General features: G+C 56.8%; 2 protein-coding genes across 2 annotated transcripts; one reads left to right on the top strand and one right to left on the bottom strand.

Moving 5' to 3' along the window:
* Window positions 1–230: 230 nt before the first annotated feature.
* BESB_026780 (uncharacterized protein) lies at window positions 231–11676 on the top strand (the record flags this gene model as incomplete). Its single annotated transcript, XM_029361358.1, has 14 exons — window positions 231–1185; window positions 1486–1572; window positions 1883–2211; window positions 2420–2618; window positions 3056–3202; window positions 3649–3836; window positions 4196–5788; window positions 6392–6700; window positions 7099–7305; window positions 7702–8000; window positions 9212–9427; window positions 9960–10066; window positions 10319–10490; window positions 11382–11676. 14 exons carry the CDS (start codon window positions 231–233, stop codon window positions 11674–11676), a joined length of 5103 nt encoding a protein of 1700 aa, XP_029215713.1.
* A 430-nt stretch (window positions 11677–12106) lies between these two features.
* BESB_026770 (KRUF family protein) lies at window positions 12107–13674 on the bottom strand (the record flags this gene model as incomplete). Its single annotated transcript, XM_029361357.1, has 3 exons — window positions 12107–12441; window positions 12829–12928; window positions 13576–13674. The coding sequence occupies 3 exons, from the start codon at window positions 13672–13674 to the stop codon at window positions 12107–12109; spliced, it is 534 nt and encodes a 177-aa protein (XP_029215712.1).
* Window positions 13675–18294: the final 4620 nt, after the last annotated feature.

Below are 18294 nucleotides of genomic sequence, written 5' to 3'. Positions count from 1 at the left end.
TCACTCTTCTTGAGCTGGTCTCAGTGTCTTCGCCCGTTATTTCCTTGTTGCACCGTCGCGCTTGCCTTGCAGAGGCGCTTTTGTGCCTCACGGCGTTGCGTCTTCGCGTATTTTCACCGTGCATATTTTTCTGCCAACGTCTGACCTCGCCTGCCTGTTTCGCTTTATCCGCCTCCCTTTGAGGTAGCTGCGTGGCGACATGCTCCCTTTCTTCCCTGCCTGCTTAAACGATGGCTTCGCTATGTCTCGGCTGCGCTCGCCTCCAGGCTCCGCTGCTTCCTCCGCGGCTGCCCTCTGGCCTTGCGCCTCCGCCGACTCGTCTCTGTTCGTCTCCGCTGCCGCCTGCGAACCACAGTTTGTCCCCCGTTTGTAGCTCCAGGCTACGCGGGACGAGCCCGCCCCTGGCTGCCGCGAACAAACCAGCCGAGAAGGGCGGCGTGATTAAGCGCAGACCGCTTGCACTCGCGGAGACATCCGGTCACCAAGCCATCCACGATGCTGGCCGCGACGTCCTCCGCGCCGGAGGAGGAGCTTGGCGTTTCGCCGTCAGTCTTTGCGAACCAGGCTGCACTCCCGTCCCGTCTCCGCTCCACAGGGGCAGACGAGGAGACACCTGTCTCCTCCGCATGCCCACGCTGACATCTGGAGAGCTTGGGAGACTCCTCGCCGTGCAGGGCCAGCGGCGGTCGGTCGTCTCGCTCATGCAGCTGCTAAGGAAGAAGAAAAAGAAGAACGGCGTGGCGCAGCCTCGCAAGAAAGTTCAGTATATAAGGACCCCAGATCCGCTGCTGACCGCAGCCAAAAACCGGGATATCTCTCATGGTGGCACGCGTCGGGGAGCTTCCGCTTCGAAGCTGGCGCCGCCATTTTCTTCGCGTCCGCCCGCCGAGGACGAACTCGAGCCCTTCATCTTGAACGACGTTCACGAGCGCGAATTCGCCGTCCGCCGCGAAGAGCGGTCATCTGAGCAGTTGCCTTTGGACAGCGGAGACAGCTTCGCGGGCGTCAGCTGCAGACGCTTTGACGCGATTGCGGGAAAAGTATTGCAGGTGTCGACTGCCGCGGGCGGAGAGCGACGCAGCATCCGGCTGGAAAACGACCGAGGCGGAGTTATACCGTCCGCTTCGACGACAGCCCACGTGCAGCTGAGGCATCTCGCGCAAATGCGGAGTGTCAAGCACCTCGGTAAGGAGCGGAAACATCAGGGTTCATCCACTTGCTTGCGGGGACGGGGTTCGTCGCACACGTTTAAAATCATGAGGCCGCAGAGTCCGCCCGACTGCCTCCCACCGGCGTTTACTGTAACTGTTTTGGAGGCCATTGCGTACAGATGCTGCGTCTGCCGCCCGTCAGACGCTGACGCCGTCGTCCTCACATGTGCTGGTGAGTCTTTTCCTTCATGCACATCCTGCGCGAAGAGCAGACTTGCTTTTAGGAATTTCTGCGTTCTCCTGCGTTTTCGTGCGTGCGCTTCTTCCGCTGCAGCTTCCTACCTGCTTCAGTTTTCCAAGACGCTTCCGGCCTCGAATAGCGCAGAAGCGTACACCGCAGTTCTTCGGCGGCTCGAGATAAGTCAGTTTGCGTTTCCTGCGGGGTCTCTTCGTTCCTGCCCCTGCGTCGCGTTTGTGCGTGGGCAGCGACCCCTCTCGTAGATGTCAGAAGTTAGAAGAGACATGACCGGAAAGGAATTGGGAGGCGTCTCGCACGCATTCAAGCTCGGCGGCCCGCGCCACGCCTCCCTCGCGTTCCTCTGTCCGGTATGTAGACTTTGAGAAGCGCGAGTTGTCAGACAGTGCTGTCGCCTCCGCTGTGCGTTTACGCCTGCTCGGTGCTCGCCGCGGGGAATCCTTGTTGCCTGCGTGCGCGTGGTGTTCTGTGCCAGGCGCGTGCCTCATGGACTGCGAAGACATTCGGCGCGCAGCCGCCGCCGTCGCGAACTTCCGCAGGGGTCGGAACGTGGTCCACGCGGCGAGCGACGATCCGCTCCTGCGTCCTCTTAGCGCGGCGCGCCGGGGACCGGAGACGCGGCGGGAGAGGAGGCGGAAGGACGAGCGGTGCGAGGGCGATGGGGCGGATCTACTCGCCCACGGCGACAGACGGGTCACGGGCGCCTTTCGAGAGCCGCTAGCCGTCGAACGCGAAACAGACGACGCCTTGCGGGAAGCCGAGGATAAAGTTGTGGCAGCGCTCATGAAACGGGCAGCCGAGACGGTAATGAGAAAGCACGTGGACGCCGCAAGCAGCACAGGGAGCTTCGCAGAGAAACAGAGCGAGCGAGGGAGACGCAGGGAGTCTTCAGGAGCAGTCTATGGAGAGCGTGGGTGTTGTCTCGGGAAGCTGAAGCGAGACATGCTTCTCTGTTCTTCTCGCTGAATCGCTGCCCCCGTCGGTTTCGTGCCTTGCGGTCGTGCTTTCTCAGCTGGACGAGGCGACCCCCCTACGCACGGCTTGTCGTCTGCTGGCTCTGTTCGCCGTATGCTTCCGCGTCTTTTACCTCCCGTTCTACGCCGCTTTCTCGCTCAAGTTTTCCCAGCAGCACCTACGAGCGTCTGGGCAAGAGCTCGCCGACGTCGCGCATGCATTTGCGTCGCTTCACCTAAAGGACGGCCATCTCTTCGGTACGCGTGCGAGAGGCGTTCTACGCCCCAACGCAAAGAGTAATCGCCTCGCAGCGGGGCGCCGCACTTGAGCCGGAAACTAGGGAAAGAATCAGACGCCGCGTCACGCGAGAGCAAGACTGTAAGCTAGTGTGCAGGACGGCTCGCGGGAGAGCGTAGCGGTGAAGGCAAGAAGGCAAGAAAGCGATACAATATCTGTCTGCTGTTTTATCCGCCAGTGATGAGGTACCCGGAGGCCTTTGCAGTTTCTCAAAGGCAGCTGAGAGGGGACTCAAAAGAGACGTCACCCGGGCATGTGGCTTTGTTCTCGAGCCGACAAAGCAGAATAGCCGTGGCGGCCGCGGTACTTCCAGGGATTCAGTCCCGAGAAAATGCAAAAGATAGGAGCATGTTGGGAACAAGAAGACGTGTCTGATCTTTGTCTTTGTCTTGTGCAGAAAGCGTGGCGACAGCCTCGGCCTCAATACTGTCGACTTTCTCGCCTACCCATCTGAGTCGTCTGCTTCTCTCCTTCGCGCTTGTCGGCCTCTCCTGCGAGTCGCTCTTTCTCCGCGCCGCGACCCACATTGCCCGCCTTTCGACGCGTGCGTCCCAGAATATGCAGCACAAAATAAGACACGAGAGCTGCCAGCCTGTTGGATCTTTAGCACTTAGAGCTACGCCATCGCCTTCACAGATACTTCTCATGTCTCTTGTTTGATTGCCTGTATTCGTGGTTGGCTTCTGGTCTTTGCCTATACAAACTTACCTTCCCAGTTCTCGTCTCCCCGCGCCTTGCTCACCTCTGGCTTGGAGATGCCGACGGGGCGTCTCCGCGTGTCGAAAAGGATATACGTCCCGCCAATTCCGTCCAGCACGTATGTATATATATATAAATATGTATAAATACATGTATATATACGGGCGTGCTTGCGGAAGTGCATGCGAGGCGCTCTGCACTGGGCGAGCCGTGGAACTGCACCTTGTGTTATTGCGCTTCCGCCTTATGCAGAAGTTCTTTAGGTGTTTCGTTCCTTTGTGGCGTTTTCAGGGTTTTCTGCGGAAGAAGTGGGACACCTCGCTTTTGCGTACGCGAGGTTCCGGCTGTGCACGCCTCAGCTCCAGACCGTGTTGACGGCTCGCGTGCCGGACATCGTCCCTTGCCTGCCTTCTCCTCAACTGGCGGAGCTCGTTATCTCCGCGAGGCAGCTGAGGATTCCTCTGTCTCTCGAATTGCAGGTGCGGAGCGAAACTCAGTTGCCTTTTCCGATAGGGGGCTACCAATAACTTCGTTTGAGTACGCGTACGTTGCAGGCGCGGCTCTCATTTTTTCTTGTGTAGGACGCTACGCTTAACTCTGGTACACCAGCCTTATCGGATCTGATTGCGTCCCCGCCAATGCGGGCGCTCCTCTGGAAGGGCAGCGGGATATCTACATCGCGGCATGCTGGTGTCTGCCCCGTTCCTCCTCGTTCGTCGGTGTTTTCATAGAATGATAGGCACGCCCTCGTGCCGGCATATTATCACATGCGAATATGGTCTGTGTGGGGAGCGTATGCGCCTTTATGTGTCGAGAGTGTCTTCTGTCTGCTTTTCAGGCGCAGATAGCCGAGTACCTGGATTTCTGTGCCCTAGACTGGGAACTGTTTGGCGCCGTCCTCTCCGCGCTGTCGCCCATGCCAGCGCTGCCTCTATCGTTCTGGCAGGATGCGACCACGGAGTGCTGCTCGAGGCTCCTGCTTCCTCTTGCGTCGAGAGGTGCGCTAGCAGAGTACGATTTCAGGGGCAACAGTCCGGAGAAAGCGAATGAACCCGTGCGCGAACAACGTGACTTCGATTGCCACACTGGCGCGAAGGCTGGCGCGACACGGGGTCCCGACAGTTCAGTTCGGCCAGAGGCGCCTTGGGGAGGCGATGTAGACTCCCCTCCTCTGACTCCAAGCGCCGCCACCGGTCCATCCTCGGATTCGCAGCCCTCTGCTGTCGCTGCCGCCGCCGCCGCTGCTGCTGCCTCGAGCCCGTTGAGGCCTCTGGTTTCCCCCATACCCCCAGCGTCTGCGTTGGTGGACTGCTTCGTCTCTTTTTCCTCGCTCTTTTCGGATGCCCTCTCTGGTGCGAAAACTGCGCCCCCCGATGTGCGGGTTTCTGTCTCGACTGCCCTCGTCGCCATCGCGCGCAGCCTGTGCTCGCCTCCGAACGGGACTGCCGGGGATGAACAAACAGGGCCCCGGCTCGCCGCTTCGTCGGTGGCTTCGCCCGAGCGGATTGGCGAAGGCGCAAGAGCACCGGTGGAAACCCTTCTCCCGGCAGACGTTGCGAGGCTTTACAGGGCGTTGAGAGGCGGTGTCAGGACCGCGTGGGATGTAGAGAGGAGACACTGGGCGGAAGAGTCTTCGAGCGACGAACCTTGGCATGGACAGACTCTGGGCTCGGCCGCCTCTCAGGACGGAAACTCGATGCGGAATCCTAGTGCACATCAGGGACCAGAAATCAAAAGCGGAGAAGCGGCATCAGCGAGAGACGGCACCGAGTCGTCGCCCATGCCATTGGAAGGCCACACGACGGTTGACTGCGAGAGGGGAACGCAGGGGGCGCACCAGCCGCGCGAAGTTACAGACTTCACGCACATGCGAAGTAATCGGCAGCACCTTCTCAGCGGTGCACATCGAGACAGCTTGTGGATAGATGCACAAGTAAACAGCCTCCTGTGTCTCTCTGAAGTGCGTGATCGACAGCGGCTCTCTGCCGCATGCAACGCTGCTACGCGAGGGCTTTCTCAAAGTGAAGAGAATAGTCAGATGTGCCTATCCCGTGAAGGAGATGCACTGCGAGCAACGAGAAGAGATCGTGGAAAGTTAGAAGGCACTCCGTATGGCTTCGTGCCTCACGAGGACGCAGATGCAGAGCTCCGCGTGGCTGATCTGTGGATGCACTCTGTCGTCGCTCGCGCTAGCCACACATTGCCCAGCGTAGCATCTGACCGAGATGCAGGAGGCGAACTGGACCTACAGAACGGGCATGTGGAATTTCTAGCATCGCGAGCTTTACTTGGCGCAGCAAAGTCCCTAATGTCCGACGCGGTCCAGGAGGAATCGATCTTGGCGCTCGAGATGGGGCTTCTACGGCGTTACTTGTCGCTGGATCCTAAAGCATTCAGTCTCTCTCAGTTGCTTGCCATCACGTATTCACTGGTAGGTCTTATCGCCATCGTATACATCCAGCGTCAGCTCATCGCAGGTCCTTTTTTCTTTCATTTGGGAACAGTTGCGCGCCTCTCTCAGGAGAACTTCGAGAGATGGGCCTCCTGCTGGACAGTAACGCCCTGCAGCTGTCGCAGTGGGGCCAGCTATAATAGTAAAACAGTAGTGCTCTCGCAGGGTGTGTCGTGTATAGCGTTCTTGACAGCGTGCTTCGCTCTGTGTTCTGTCTTCCACGAAAGTTCTCGTCCTCTGTCCGTTTCCGCGACGCTCACCTCGGCGAGTCTTGCTCGGCTGGAACGTGCGCCTTCTCACGGTCCTGCGCCAGCGCCCGATCTCGGTTACAAAAGTAGAGAGCAAGGTCACCATTCTTTTTCCTGATTCTCTTGTTTCGTTTGAGCCAATATTTGAGTGCCGTGCGACGCGAAGGTGTCAGCCTGGTGTCGTCACGCCGTATGTCCGTTTACCCCGTCCCTCGCTCTCCAAGGCCGACTGCGCGATGTATGGTCCGCGGCCTCTTTTCGTGGGTTTCTTCAGGAGTATTCGCTGTTTTCTCAAGCATTCCACTAGGTGTCTGTCTGTTTCCGGTGTGTTCAGATCTCACTGTATCCACCGCCGCCTCAATGCATCCTATCCTCTGCCTCGAAACTGAGTAACGCGGTCTCGCGCTCGGCTTCACCTCTTCACCGAGTCAACTCTGCTTCGTGTTCGGTGGCAGGTTCTGGAGAAGAGAGCAAGCCGCAGCTGCGGCGCTCTCTTACTCCCGCGTCCTGGGGAGCCGGGGCCTTTCTACGGGTTGCTTGTCAGCGACTGGCTAGTGCGCTGTGCAGCGTGCAAAAGAAGGAGGGTGTGCGAGAAGACGACGCTGCTCGAGCTATTCAGTACTTGCCGTTTCTACCACAGTTCGTAAGTACTGCCTTCGAAAACTGGTGCCTACAGTGGAGGACTTCCGGAAGCACACCCCCCCGGTCTCGTGCGAATGCCATTCTGGCTGAGTATTAGCAGCAGCGCTCGCTAGTTTCTGAAAGTAACCAATAACGAATTTTCTGCGTGCGTTTCAAAAAGTTCACCACGAGTGGATTTGCTCGCGCGCGTCCCCCGCGATGTGCCATTTCTTCATATGTAGCGGCTGCAGTTGAGGAAATAAAGGGAGGCGAAGGTGGCCTTTGAGGTTTACCGGAGTGCACCAAGCGCAACGGTTCAGGGACGCTGGAGGTCTGACAGAACAGTGAGAGAACGCTGTCTGTTCTTCACATTTAATGTCAGTCCGTTCTGCCTTGTATCTTCTACGGCGTTCCCTCCAGGTTGTCAGAAGCTTCGTGGTCCACCACTACCCAGACGTGCCTTTGTGGCCTCTGCCGTCCCCAGCCGCGAACGCCCTCGGTGACGCCATTCGGTCACCCGACAATGTTTCGGCACGGGGCAGGCGGCAATCACTCGTCTCCTTCACGTCTCCGGTGGTTGCCGCAGAGGTGGAGAAGCTGCTTGAGAAAGATGGAATTGACTTCTCTGTAAGTCTCTCCTCCGGTTAGGTTGTTTTCGGCCGCCCCTCCCCCTCACTTCCTCTTCCCCCTTCTGCAATTCTCAAGGTGTCGTTGGCTAGTTTCCTTACAGTTGCTGCATTCAGAAGCCACGCTGTGACTACGACATATTTTCAGAGGTGTTCTGGCGTTACGTTGTTCCCAGGCCTGCGCATTCTGGTCAAGGAGACGCGCAGGTCATGTCTCCAGATGCACAGGACGAGCCTCTCTCTGTCGGCGTCAGTTGTTTTGTCGTCGGCTGTTTTGTGACCACGGCAACGCAGCCCCCCCGTGGCTAGAGGCTCGACGGCGGCTTTCTCGTCCTGCGTTACTCGCTACGAACCTACTGCTTGTTTGGCGCTTGTTGATGTCCATCTGGTTGTTCAGGCTAATTATGTCGAAGGTCCCTTCAGCGTGTTGGGGGTCGAGAACTCTGCACCCATCGCGTACCTCTTCCTGGCTCCCGACTGCTACCAGTTGCGGCCTTTAGCTGCACGACCCCGCCTGGCAGGCGGAAGAGAAGCCGGTAGTCAGCATAACGAGTGCAGCGGTGGAACACATCACCAGTGGTCTGGGGTCTGCCCTTCGCGTCAGAAGGCGGCACTGGGTGCATCGCGTCGGAGCGAAGAACACTTTGGTGTCGCTGTCGATATTCCCGCGGAGAGCGGGAGACTCGACAAGCAGAGGTTACAATCGCTTATGGGCGTGTACCGCTTGCCTGCAGCGTGCGTTCGGTTTTCTGATGGGTTGTTTGAGCTGAAAAGTGACGCTGGCTCTGCGTTGAGAAGTCTGTATAGACACAAATGGCAGTTGGTGTGTCTTCCTTTTTTTATTTGGCGTCAGTTGAGAACCCTGAAAGAGAAGCACGACTATTTACGAAAAGAACGGGAAGTTTGCCTTGCTCTGGTCAGATCCGCATCGGGGTAGAGTTTGGCAGCGTCTGGGTGTATGTACGCACGTAGGGAGAGAGATTTCCTTACGGGAGCTAGAAGCTGAACGTGTATGGGGTGGCGCATAGAATTCCATCGGGCAGATCCTACTGACGACCTGTTCTCGTCTGTGCAGGGTTGGTGCGATGTTCTGTGCGCCATGGCGCTGCATCCTCATGGCGGCGCCTGAAATTCCGTTGGCGTGTGCGACGCATATCGTTACGTCCCTTCCATCAGGGGCGCGTCTGCTCTTCTAGCTCGTCAGCTTCCATGCGCCGATTCGTTTTACGGTGGTTTGGGAGAACGTATTTTGTTGCTACACCATCTGGAGGCGCCTCTGACTCGAGGCGCTTACGAAAGCGATTCCTGTCACCCGCGTGGCAGGTTTCTTCTGACTCATCAGTATCTTCGGAGCAATGTCAGGACTATGAAACCCGCGGTTGGCCCTGAACCATAGCCTCAGCTATGAAGACGCGTGTGTATCCTCCGTGCGCTGGTGTGCCAGGGTGCCACCGCAAGAGATGCAGTGTCCGAAACCTCTAACATGTACCGTCTGCTTCGCGGGGCGTTCTTCTTGCGGGCTGGACGAGAGGACTATTCTATGTCGGCCTCATGGCTGGCCCCATTAGGGTCTTGGTCCTACCCGCCCTTCCACCAGCCTGGAACGAGGGCATACAGCTCGAGTAATGTGCTGTCATAAAAAGCACTTCGTCCTCCGTCCCACGTATGGGTTTCATGAACTGTCGCAGACACAAACAGTTAATGTGCACGGTGCGTCAACAGTAGAATGGAACCAAGTGCTTAAAGAGACGGCACAGCTTCAGCAGGTTGGCATCCACGTTTCACCTTATCTACAAACACCTACAGGGGTGCCATCTTGAGATCACAAATTGACCATAACACAATCGGACCATGACGGCATGAAACCATAGATTGAAACTTATTCCTGTGGATCACTTCGTTTACAGAGACGCTATTTTTTTTTCGTGGGATCACGCGCCAGTCAGTGGTCCACGGGGTCTCGGTGGCGGGCGATTGCGATTCGCTCTGGAACGGTATCAGCTGCGCCTCGCCCGAGAAGCACAATTCGCACGCGCGGCAGTTCGACTTGCAGTCCTGGGCATCATTCGGCGCCTCTTTCGTCAATCAGCAAGCGATAGTCAGCTTCTGCAAGGCAAACTCGGGTACGCTTCTCCCTGGGGAGAGGACTCCCAGTGGTGTCAGGCGGCTCATGAATGGAGTAACGCAGATGTGAGACCCACGTATACCAAAGCCGCTTGCAGCGCGCGTACGCAATGCTATCCCGTGAGCCTCTCCCGTCATGTGCCGCCTCTGCTTGGCCAGCGTCCGTCGCCTCGCCTCTCCATCCGGAAGACACCGGCAGGCAGGTTCTCCCGACGACTGCACCCGATTAACGGGACCATACGACAGGGAGAAAATGATCCAATTGCCATCAAGATGAACCAGAACGTTGCTGGGTTTGTGCTCAGTTCCCTTCGCTCTTCCTAGCTTGCCATCCACTCGCTGTTAAGGTGAAGCCGCCCCCCAGTGGACCAGTGCACAGACACAAATGCCCCGCATATTTGGCGTGCTCATTGTGCAACTCCTATGAATGAAAAGTGAATTCGCCGCCTCAAGTTCACATGCCCTGGGGCATTTCTCGAGACAGGCTCCAGTACCCATGTGGAGGCTAATGATATGCCTGTTCCCCTGCAGGATGGAGACGCAGCAGAAAACAAGTAAGACACCGCAGGAACTGCAGGCGAGAGCCCACGTGCCGACTACTTTTCTGCTCATGGCGCGCTTTTTGGAACGGGGTTCTGGTACGTCACCGTGGCGCTTGTCGTGGGCGTGGGCCAGGACCAGGAGCACATATGGTGGGCCGCACAAGAACAGGCTGCGAAGGGATTGCTGAAACGAGCGATTGCCTCCACGTGAAAAACCGAAGCTGGACAGGGAAGCTAGCTCGTCGCTAATGGCATGTTCCGTGTTATACGGCACGTCAGCAGCCACTCACGCAATATAGCAGTATTATCCGTGCTGGCGTTCCTTCCTCGGTGACACAGTTCGTGCAGACCTGGCGGTCGTCTGCGTAGCGTCGGGCGCTGACGCGGCCGCAACCATGGCCGCGAGCACGGGTGCGATCGTGAAGAATGCTGGCTGCGGATTGGTAGCTGACGAGGTGCCGCTGTCGTTTCATAAGTGTTGTGCGGTGCCAGTTGCTTCTCGAGTCTGCGGAGGGCACCTGTGAGACCCCGCGCGGACGCCTCGCGGTCGCAAGTCTCGGAGCACTCACCTTGGTGTTGTCATTCTCATGAATTTCCTGTTCAAGACGATAACGCTGAAGAATGAATCGCAGCTGAAGACGTTGTCATGGTAAGGCTCATTCCTGGCTCCGTCGTCAGCTTGCTACAGTGGAGTTTTAAAGGAAAATCAGCCACCGGAGACAGCAACAAAGACCGGGGAACTGCCGGTGGCCGTACAATAAACAGGCCCACGCCAGCGTTTTCCAGCGCCGTTGAGAACGGATGTGCTGTTTGAATCTCCACCTACAAGTTTCCTGCAGGGCACGTGGACATGGTAGTGGAAATGACAAATTAATCCCCGTTAAAACCACCATGAATCCTCGGATCCTTCGTCCCGTCATGCCGCAAGGCGCTTAAGTTTAGGGTTTAGGGTTGGCAGTGCTCTGTAGTAAAAACCCGTCCCTTCAGACATCCAGTACGTCTTGTCCCTTTCGCCTCAGACTCTCTAGGGCAAGATGCGCGAATGCTATCATAGCGCAGGAGGGCAATTGAACGGTGGCCGCAGGCAGGGATTTGGATAGGCACCTGGGACTGTCAGATCGGGCACCGCTCGCACCTACACTCTTCTGAGCTGAAGGTGCCTTGCCGCTGCAACGCCGACTGTTTCGCTCCGGATCATGAACATGGCACTGAGGAACCGCGAACATACGATCCAGCAAGCTGCACGAAAGGAGCTGTTACATTGGGGGGCCCTATGCGATCTTGTCGGTTCGCTCTCAGGCCTGTGCACCCATTACCAGCAGCCAGGGACTCGTTGCCCATCCAGTGTTTGACATTTCAGTCTATGGTAACATCGCCGCGCAACTTGGATCCATCACTCTGATTCTATTAGACACAGATCGCAATCGGAGAATCAAGGTGCCAGTGGCACTCCAGAGCTCCAGCGAATCGACTCACAAGAGCAGCGTGTCGGCACATCTGGAGAAGCCGCACCCAGGACTGAAGCCGGGACGGGTCTGACGCCGTGGTTTCAGCGCGAAGCACCGGATTTCTGGATTTGCTTGCCTCTCAGCGACTGCAGCAATCAAGCGTTCAGCTACCGTGGCATTGGCCTCAAGGTGAGCGGCCCATCTGCGGCGTTCCGTGTCGTGCTTGCGCTGCGTCGCCGGGCCTGCCTGGTCCACTGATCTATTTGCGTGGCACTGAGGGCTGGAGCTCTTGACAGTGCCAAACGGCAGGCAACAGGCATCTGAACAACCGCTGGTGATGAGGTGTGAACAGCGATATCTGCCGGGCACATGTTCCATGCGGGATAGCCGCGCTGCTACTGCCTGCGGGGCTAACCACTCGGGCTACGAAGACGATGCATGATTTTGAAATCATACCGCAGGCTTTTCCGAAAAAACTTTTCTGGGGAATGATTCGCCGCATCTGCAACTCAACTGTTGTACCTCTTTCAGGTGGGAAAGCGGTCACCATTGGTACCGAGTCCACCGCGTGAAATGGTCCTGTCTTGATGTTCCAGACCAGCACCAGCACTCTCTTCTTCTCGGACAGGTGAATGTACACCGATTGCCAAGAGCTTCTGTACTGATTCGTTCGCCCGGTTCTCTAGCTTCATGGCACGTTGCAGCCTTGCGCCTGCTTGATGTCGAAACCTTTTCGTGCATTGGTTGCCGCTTCCTCGAGGTGCGACTGGCTGAGCAGTTGGCGTCTGTTCACCATCGCGCGGCCAACGTAGAGCACGACGTAGCGATACTCGCTCTCCCACTCTCTACGAATCTCCACAGCCTGGCGCTTCGAGAGGTGGTACGCGAGCATATCAAGCGGCATTGTCCCAAAGCCCCGAACATCAACAAATTTTGCGAGCGCTGAGTACGCAGGTGCAGAGCCGCCAGAGGCAAGATCAGCCTTTAGCTCTCCAACTGTTGAGTCTGTGTCCGACGCCTGACCTGTACACCACGAAGCACAACAGTGATGAGCGCACCATGCTTCCATTGCAGCATGTACTGTAGGCCACGCCCGGTATTGCGGCAAGCCTGTCCGCCGCCCAACATACTTGCAACAGCCACTGTGGTTCCCGAGTCACGTCGCCGCAGTCCACGCGTAGGAGCTACTGTCGTTACATGCGCCACCACGGCCGAGAAGGCGCCCTATTAGACCCAGAGCAGGGAGCTTCCTTCTTAAATTTGTTCAGTTCCATTTCATCGGCATGTGCGGGTAGCAATGGCTTACATGGCCGCTCCCACAGGATTGTTGAGATTCGCCTTGTCCGCGATCTCCTGCATCACCCTGTTTTTGATTCAAAACGCCGTGAATCACAGATGCAGAGAACGGACCCAATGCCCGCGGCGCGGATGGCGGGATGCCTGGGTTCTGCGTGCTGCTTGTTGCGGACGTGCCTCCGATGCAGTCTCCCGAAGCCGTTTCGCTAGGTGCCTGGCCAGCACGGGCAGTCAAAAAGGGAACCCGATGTTCTCATGTGACTCCAGTTGCGGCTTGCCACGCTTCTGCCTGGTTTATCCTTGCGCGTGCATCGCCGGGGCCAACAACGCAAATTGTTTCCTCGCAATGGGGCCATCAACGCGGCCCGGGCTGTGCCTGGCATCAACGACCGAGTCAGCATTGTCGTCGTTTACTGGAAAGGCTCAAAGCTAGGTGTTCTCTGTAAGTTCTTTGATTTCTTTGATAAGCTGCAACGAACCCTTGTAAGTGAGGGTTTGGTGGATTCAGAGAGCCTCGGCCGCCGTGGAGCTGTTTTCACAGTGCCCACACGTGAGACCGTCTAGACGGCGGCCCGCCGGTGGACGTAGAGAGCCGGAACCCCGGTAGCTTTGCTATTAAGCTGAAGTTGGTGAACGTAATCGATTGTATTCCTGTGGGATGGAGGACTCAGCAGTTTCTTCTGCGTCCAGAGCAATCGGCGGCACCACACGAGCAACAGCCATTTGCTTCTTTCGCCCTAAATGGTCTGCCGAGACATTGCCCTGGCAACTGTGGGCAGCAGCTAAGTCATTCAACGGCACACATCCCAGATGCAGTGGAAAATTGCATCTTGTACTGCGATCTGGTAGAGAGAAACGTACCGTGTGTGCTGGCGCCAGCATCGGACATACATCCACTGGGCACGTATACCTGCGCCTCAAGCAAATGCAGCAAGCCATAACAGGGGCACGGGCTCTCATCTAGACAACGTGTCAGCCCCGTGACAACACCTAAGCCATCCAGCCGCGCGAAAAAACAAAGATACCGAATATATATACTATTGAGGAAACGCGTCGTGCCAGCACTTGATCACACGGTGGGCAGCACAGCCGAGTGGACGGCCGCAGGACGGGGGTTCCATTATGACCGCATCACCAACAACAGACGTGACATATGTGCAGCCTTGCCTGGGCGTCTTTCCAACAGTAAATGAATGCACACTCGTAGGCTCCACTCTATATGGGCAGAAGTCGTGCGATCACCCCCACGCTGACAGAAGAGTATAGCCACCCGACGCGCCGCCAGCCGACGGGCGCCACAGCGTTCGGCTGGGTATCTCCACAAGCATAAAAAAGCTCTGATCAGGCCCGGGACTGCGACAGACTGATTGGACGAGTGGCGCTGTGTGCCGGTGCGGAGCGGATTCTTTAGTCGATTTGGGTAGCCACTGAAGGCAGTGCATCGCTGTGGAATGCCTGCTGGCCTCGTATCCCTGATAGCTGGGTTACTCTTGTGCGTTTTCGAAGAGAGCTGACTGCGATCACGGTGATTACTGGCGGCCTCTTGTTGCAATGTTACCCGGCCGAATCTGACGGCGTGGTCCATTCGAGTTGTATGTCGTCTATTCTATTCGCTCTCTTTATCGGTGTCCGTCCTGTAGAACAGCACTCGTTTCCCATGCCATAGTAAGGCAAAGCCTTAGCACTGCCGCGCGATGCTGCGGCTTCCCACTGGAGTCACTGATGAGCCTCAGCGCTACGCTCAGTCTGCAGTTGTGTGCCAGGATTCAGATACCAGTCTCGAGGGCCGCAGACGAATGTGTGCCGCCGTGGCTAAGCCTCTATAGGTGTTTGTGAATGCTCGTGTGCTACGAAATAGCGCGACGAGTGTGTGACCACGTGCTCCTACCGTAGGTAGGGGGTAGTGAGCCTATCAGGTACTGCTCCATCCCGTCCTTATGCTAAAGGAGCGAAGTGTCGCTTCGCGAACGGCGCATATCGCGTTTTGGCCATAGTTGATTTACGCACGCGTTACTTCGTGGCGAACCCCCAGATAGGACACGGGATGTTAGTAGGACGACGCAACACAGTGACGCGCAGATCGCTGTCACCGTCCTTCCTCTGGCCATGCAGCACATTGTCAGGTACACCCTTACATAGCGGGGGGGGGTGCCCTCATATCGCGAGTGGTCAATGAAGCAGAAGGGCAACTTTGCTCCAGTACGAAGTAGCTGTGGCCCCGGCAGGTTACCGCGTGCCTTCCCACATGTGCTGCGTACTGTCGCGGAACCTCTCGCCGTGAGCGGGTGATACGATACTTGAGAAGCCTCTCCCGGGGGGCACGTTCATCACCGACATCCTCAAACACGCGAACGGGGTGAGTGTCCATTGAATATCCTCGTGCAGCTTGCGAGAGCTCCACAGCGGCAAGCGGTTCCCTTCTACAAACGAACATCCCGTCGCAGCGCCCATCTCAACGTGGGCCACGCATCCAGTATGCTACAGCGCCGTCGAGCCCCCACGATTGCGCATCGACGCAGGCGGCGGGTAGGCAACTGCGGCCGCTCGCTGTTCCCCCGATAACACGCGAGTCCATGCAGGGTAACCAGCGAATGTACGTTATAGTCCTGTACTGGGCACGAATACAACGTCGCGTCTACTTTGGGGACACAGATGCCACCCCGGAAAATTCGTGCGGATCCCCTCTCTGCGCCGCCGCTGTTACCGCCTCCGGTGTGCTGCTCAGCAGACTCCACAGCGCGATCCATGCACACTGAGCATCTGCAAGTCTGCGGAGCGATACAAACGCGGCAGGCTCCCGGAAGACGCCCGGTGTGAGTGCTAGCAAAGTGCGCATTCGTTTCAATTGTGGCGTTCAAGTTGTATCACGTGGAAAACGACGCTGCTAGCTCCCTGAGTCTTTCTCCTTGACCAACTAGCAAGGCTGTATTGTGGCGCTGCGGCGTTCGTCGCCCGCGAAATCCAAGGGTCTACTGCAGATGGGCCACCGATAACTTGTGAAACTGCTCGTCAGAAGGGGAAAGGAACGTTGTGATGTGCAGGACACGCGAGTAAACTGCTCTCTCGATTCTGTAAAGCTCAGTCTGCAGATCCGAAGCTTCGTGCAGCGGCCTCCAGATTCCGGAACACTTGACTAAATATCCGAACAATTTGACGCTCATGTATCCTCCTGGAGAAAGGTGTGCAGGTTCAATGCATCTCCCGAGAAGCACGACTCATGGAGAGGGCGACCGCAGACATCGTCGACGAAGGACGTTCCCTAGGTGTGGACGGGTTAAGCTGTCAGTCGACCCCCGAGGACTGCGCTGCGCCTCACAGCAACGGGGAAATCGGCATTTGTGCTTATCTTACCGCGTCGTCGATAACTCAGTGCTTGAGGTGGGTGACCTGTACTCTGGTGAAGTGAAAATGGGGGTGACTGACGAGGGAAAGAAGAGTTGAAACCAGCGTTAAAACCATGGGTCACGACAACCGGGAGCGGACCGGTGTACACGGGTTGGCGAGACCCCTGGGATCCCGGCGCCTCTGATCGTCGCCAGATCTGCTGTGTTGACTAGGATAAAAAACACTCGGGTCAGCACACCCGAAGACTACGCATCGAGCAAGCGCTGTAGTAGCTGTGGATTCACTTGTTTACCGATAGATACCGTGCGTCTCCGAGCCGGCCCACGAGGAGGGAGTTTGAAGTATGGCGGGGTCCCTTGTCCCACGGCTGTGCGACAGGCGACGGAGACGCAGATACATAGGCTTGACCCTCGAGCCATGCGGTTTAGCATTGTATCCGCCTTACAGGGGGATCACGGTAGAAGCGAACGCATCTGTGGGCTTGTGGAAATCATAGGCGTGACTGGGCCTCTTGCAACCATTACCACTCATGTGTCGCCGAGGATTCGGCCGCACGACTACGGCTCTGCTCAGAGTCTTGCATCTTCTTCATTGAAGTTCCAACTCGAGACCCTCACTCTCATTCTTGGGGTTGTTCCCAAAAAGAAAAGAATAATACTGAGATCCTTACGACACTGAATAGACATCCATGCCTTAGAGAAGACCCTACCGCTGGTTCGATGCTCATGATGCCCGCGGCGGGGGTCATCAATGGATTCCCCGAAGGCGGCTACGTCATTCCTGTTCCCCCCCCTCCTGCCGAAGCGGCATATACCCTCATCGAAGCTCGTTGGCATCGTTGCCCGGTACTTGCGATTGAGCGTTCGCCTGTTGAAAAGCGGGCAACTGCAACATCCGCAATGCATGCATGCACTGGTGGTGCGGCACTTCCTGGCATCCCTGATCATGTGTGTCTGACAACAATTCAAGCACCCCATTGTTAATATGTACTCTTTCGTATAACGAACGCCGGCGTATCGATTTCGTCACAACAGTGGAAGCGCGCGAAAACCGGAGTTCGGCGGTCTGCGGACGTCCAGACTACGTCACCAGCCGAGGTGTCACGTTCCTTGAGTCCCGGAACAAGGCCCAGCGACTTAGCCATATCCTTCTGCTTCGAACTCACCATATACACCGGCATCAGAAACGCGATATGACGCACCGTCCATGCCTGTCCGTCGAGAAGGAAACCCAGATCAGGTCTCGCGCAGACCATGTAAGAAAACATATGGGTTGGGATCCAGTCATATTTGAACGACGATGCCAAATCGGCCGCGAAACATTTTCCGCATGAACGCCGACGCGAGGGGGACTTTGAGAGGGGGCATCGTAAAGTGTAGTATATGGATAGTATAGAGAAGTATACTCTTACCGAATGGCACGTGTGATTTCAGCGTCCGTGCTGCGGCAGAAGTGTCAAGTGTAGCGTGTCTGCCTCCTTGTGAAGAGATGACACTGCGACAGCCTGCGTCCGTCCTGTCCCTAAGACGCGAGAAGAGTTATAATCAGCTATACGTCGGTATAGTTCTACAGCGTTCTTCCGACGGCGAGTCCTCGAGCCGAAATAGCGTAGCCTCGAAAACACTCAGCATCTCTGTCTGCAGCTTTGCGTGGGAAACGAGTCTCGGCACTTTAGGTTCGAAAATGCACCAGTTGTCGCACTAAGCTCCCGTGGTGGTACCATTCATTGCGAGCAACATCGCTCTTATCTTTAGCACGATCTGAGTGTTCAAAGGCATGAACGATATACCTAGACTCGGTTGCTGCATGAGGTGTTTCAGGAGAATGCAGACGCCGCTGCACTGGGGAACCAGTGCTCCGCGAGCGCAGTCAGCTGGTTCCTCCCAGGCTTCTCTGTGCGAGAGGTGGAGTTTCACTGGCATCTCAAGTTTTCCACAAGCCTACAAGTACCATGGGGTATCTGGACCTGGCGTCAACACCATACGCAGACGTCGCTCCGTGGGGATTGCATCTGCATCTCCGTTAGTTCCAATCCGCACACACGGGGCCCGGAGACTAGGAAAAATTCGGTACGCGACCGGCAGGACTTCGGTAGTGGATGGGCGCTTACGCACGCATATATAGCTAGAACAGTTTCCATTCTCGTCGTGGGTCCTTTTCATTGTCAGCGTGATTCTGCCAAGCCAGACAGCTAGATGGTCACTTAGGTCTGCAGCGCTGCCGTTATGATCAGAG

The sequence above is a fragment of the Besnoitia besnoiti genome (assembly GCF_002563875.1).
Source record: "Besnoitia besnoiti strain Bb-Ger1 chromosome Unknown contig00014, whole genome shotgun sequence".
Taxonomy (NCBI): Eukaryota; Apicomplexa; class Conoidasida; order Eucoccidiorida; family Sarcocystidae; genus Besnoitia; species Besnoitia besnoiti.
The sequence above is the reverse complement of the archived record's forward strand: the minus strand, read 5'-3'. Positions and strand labels throughout refer to the sequence as shown.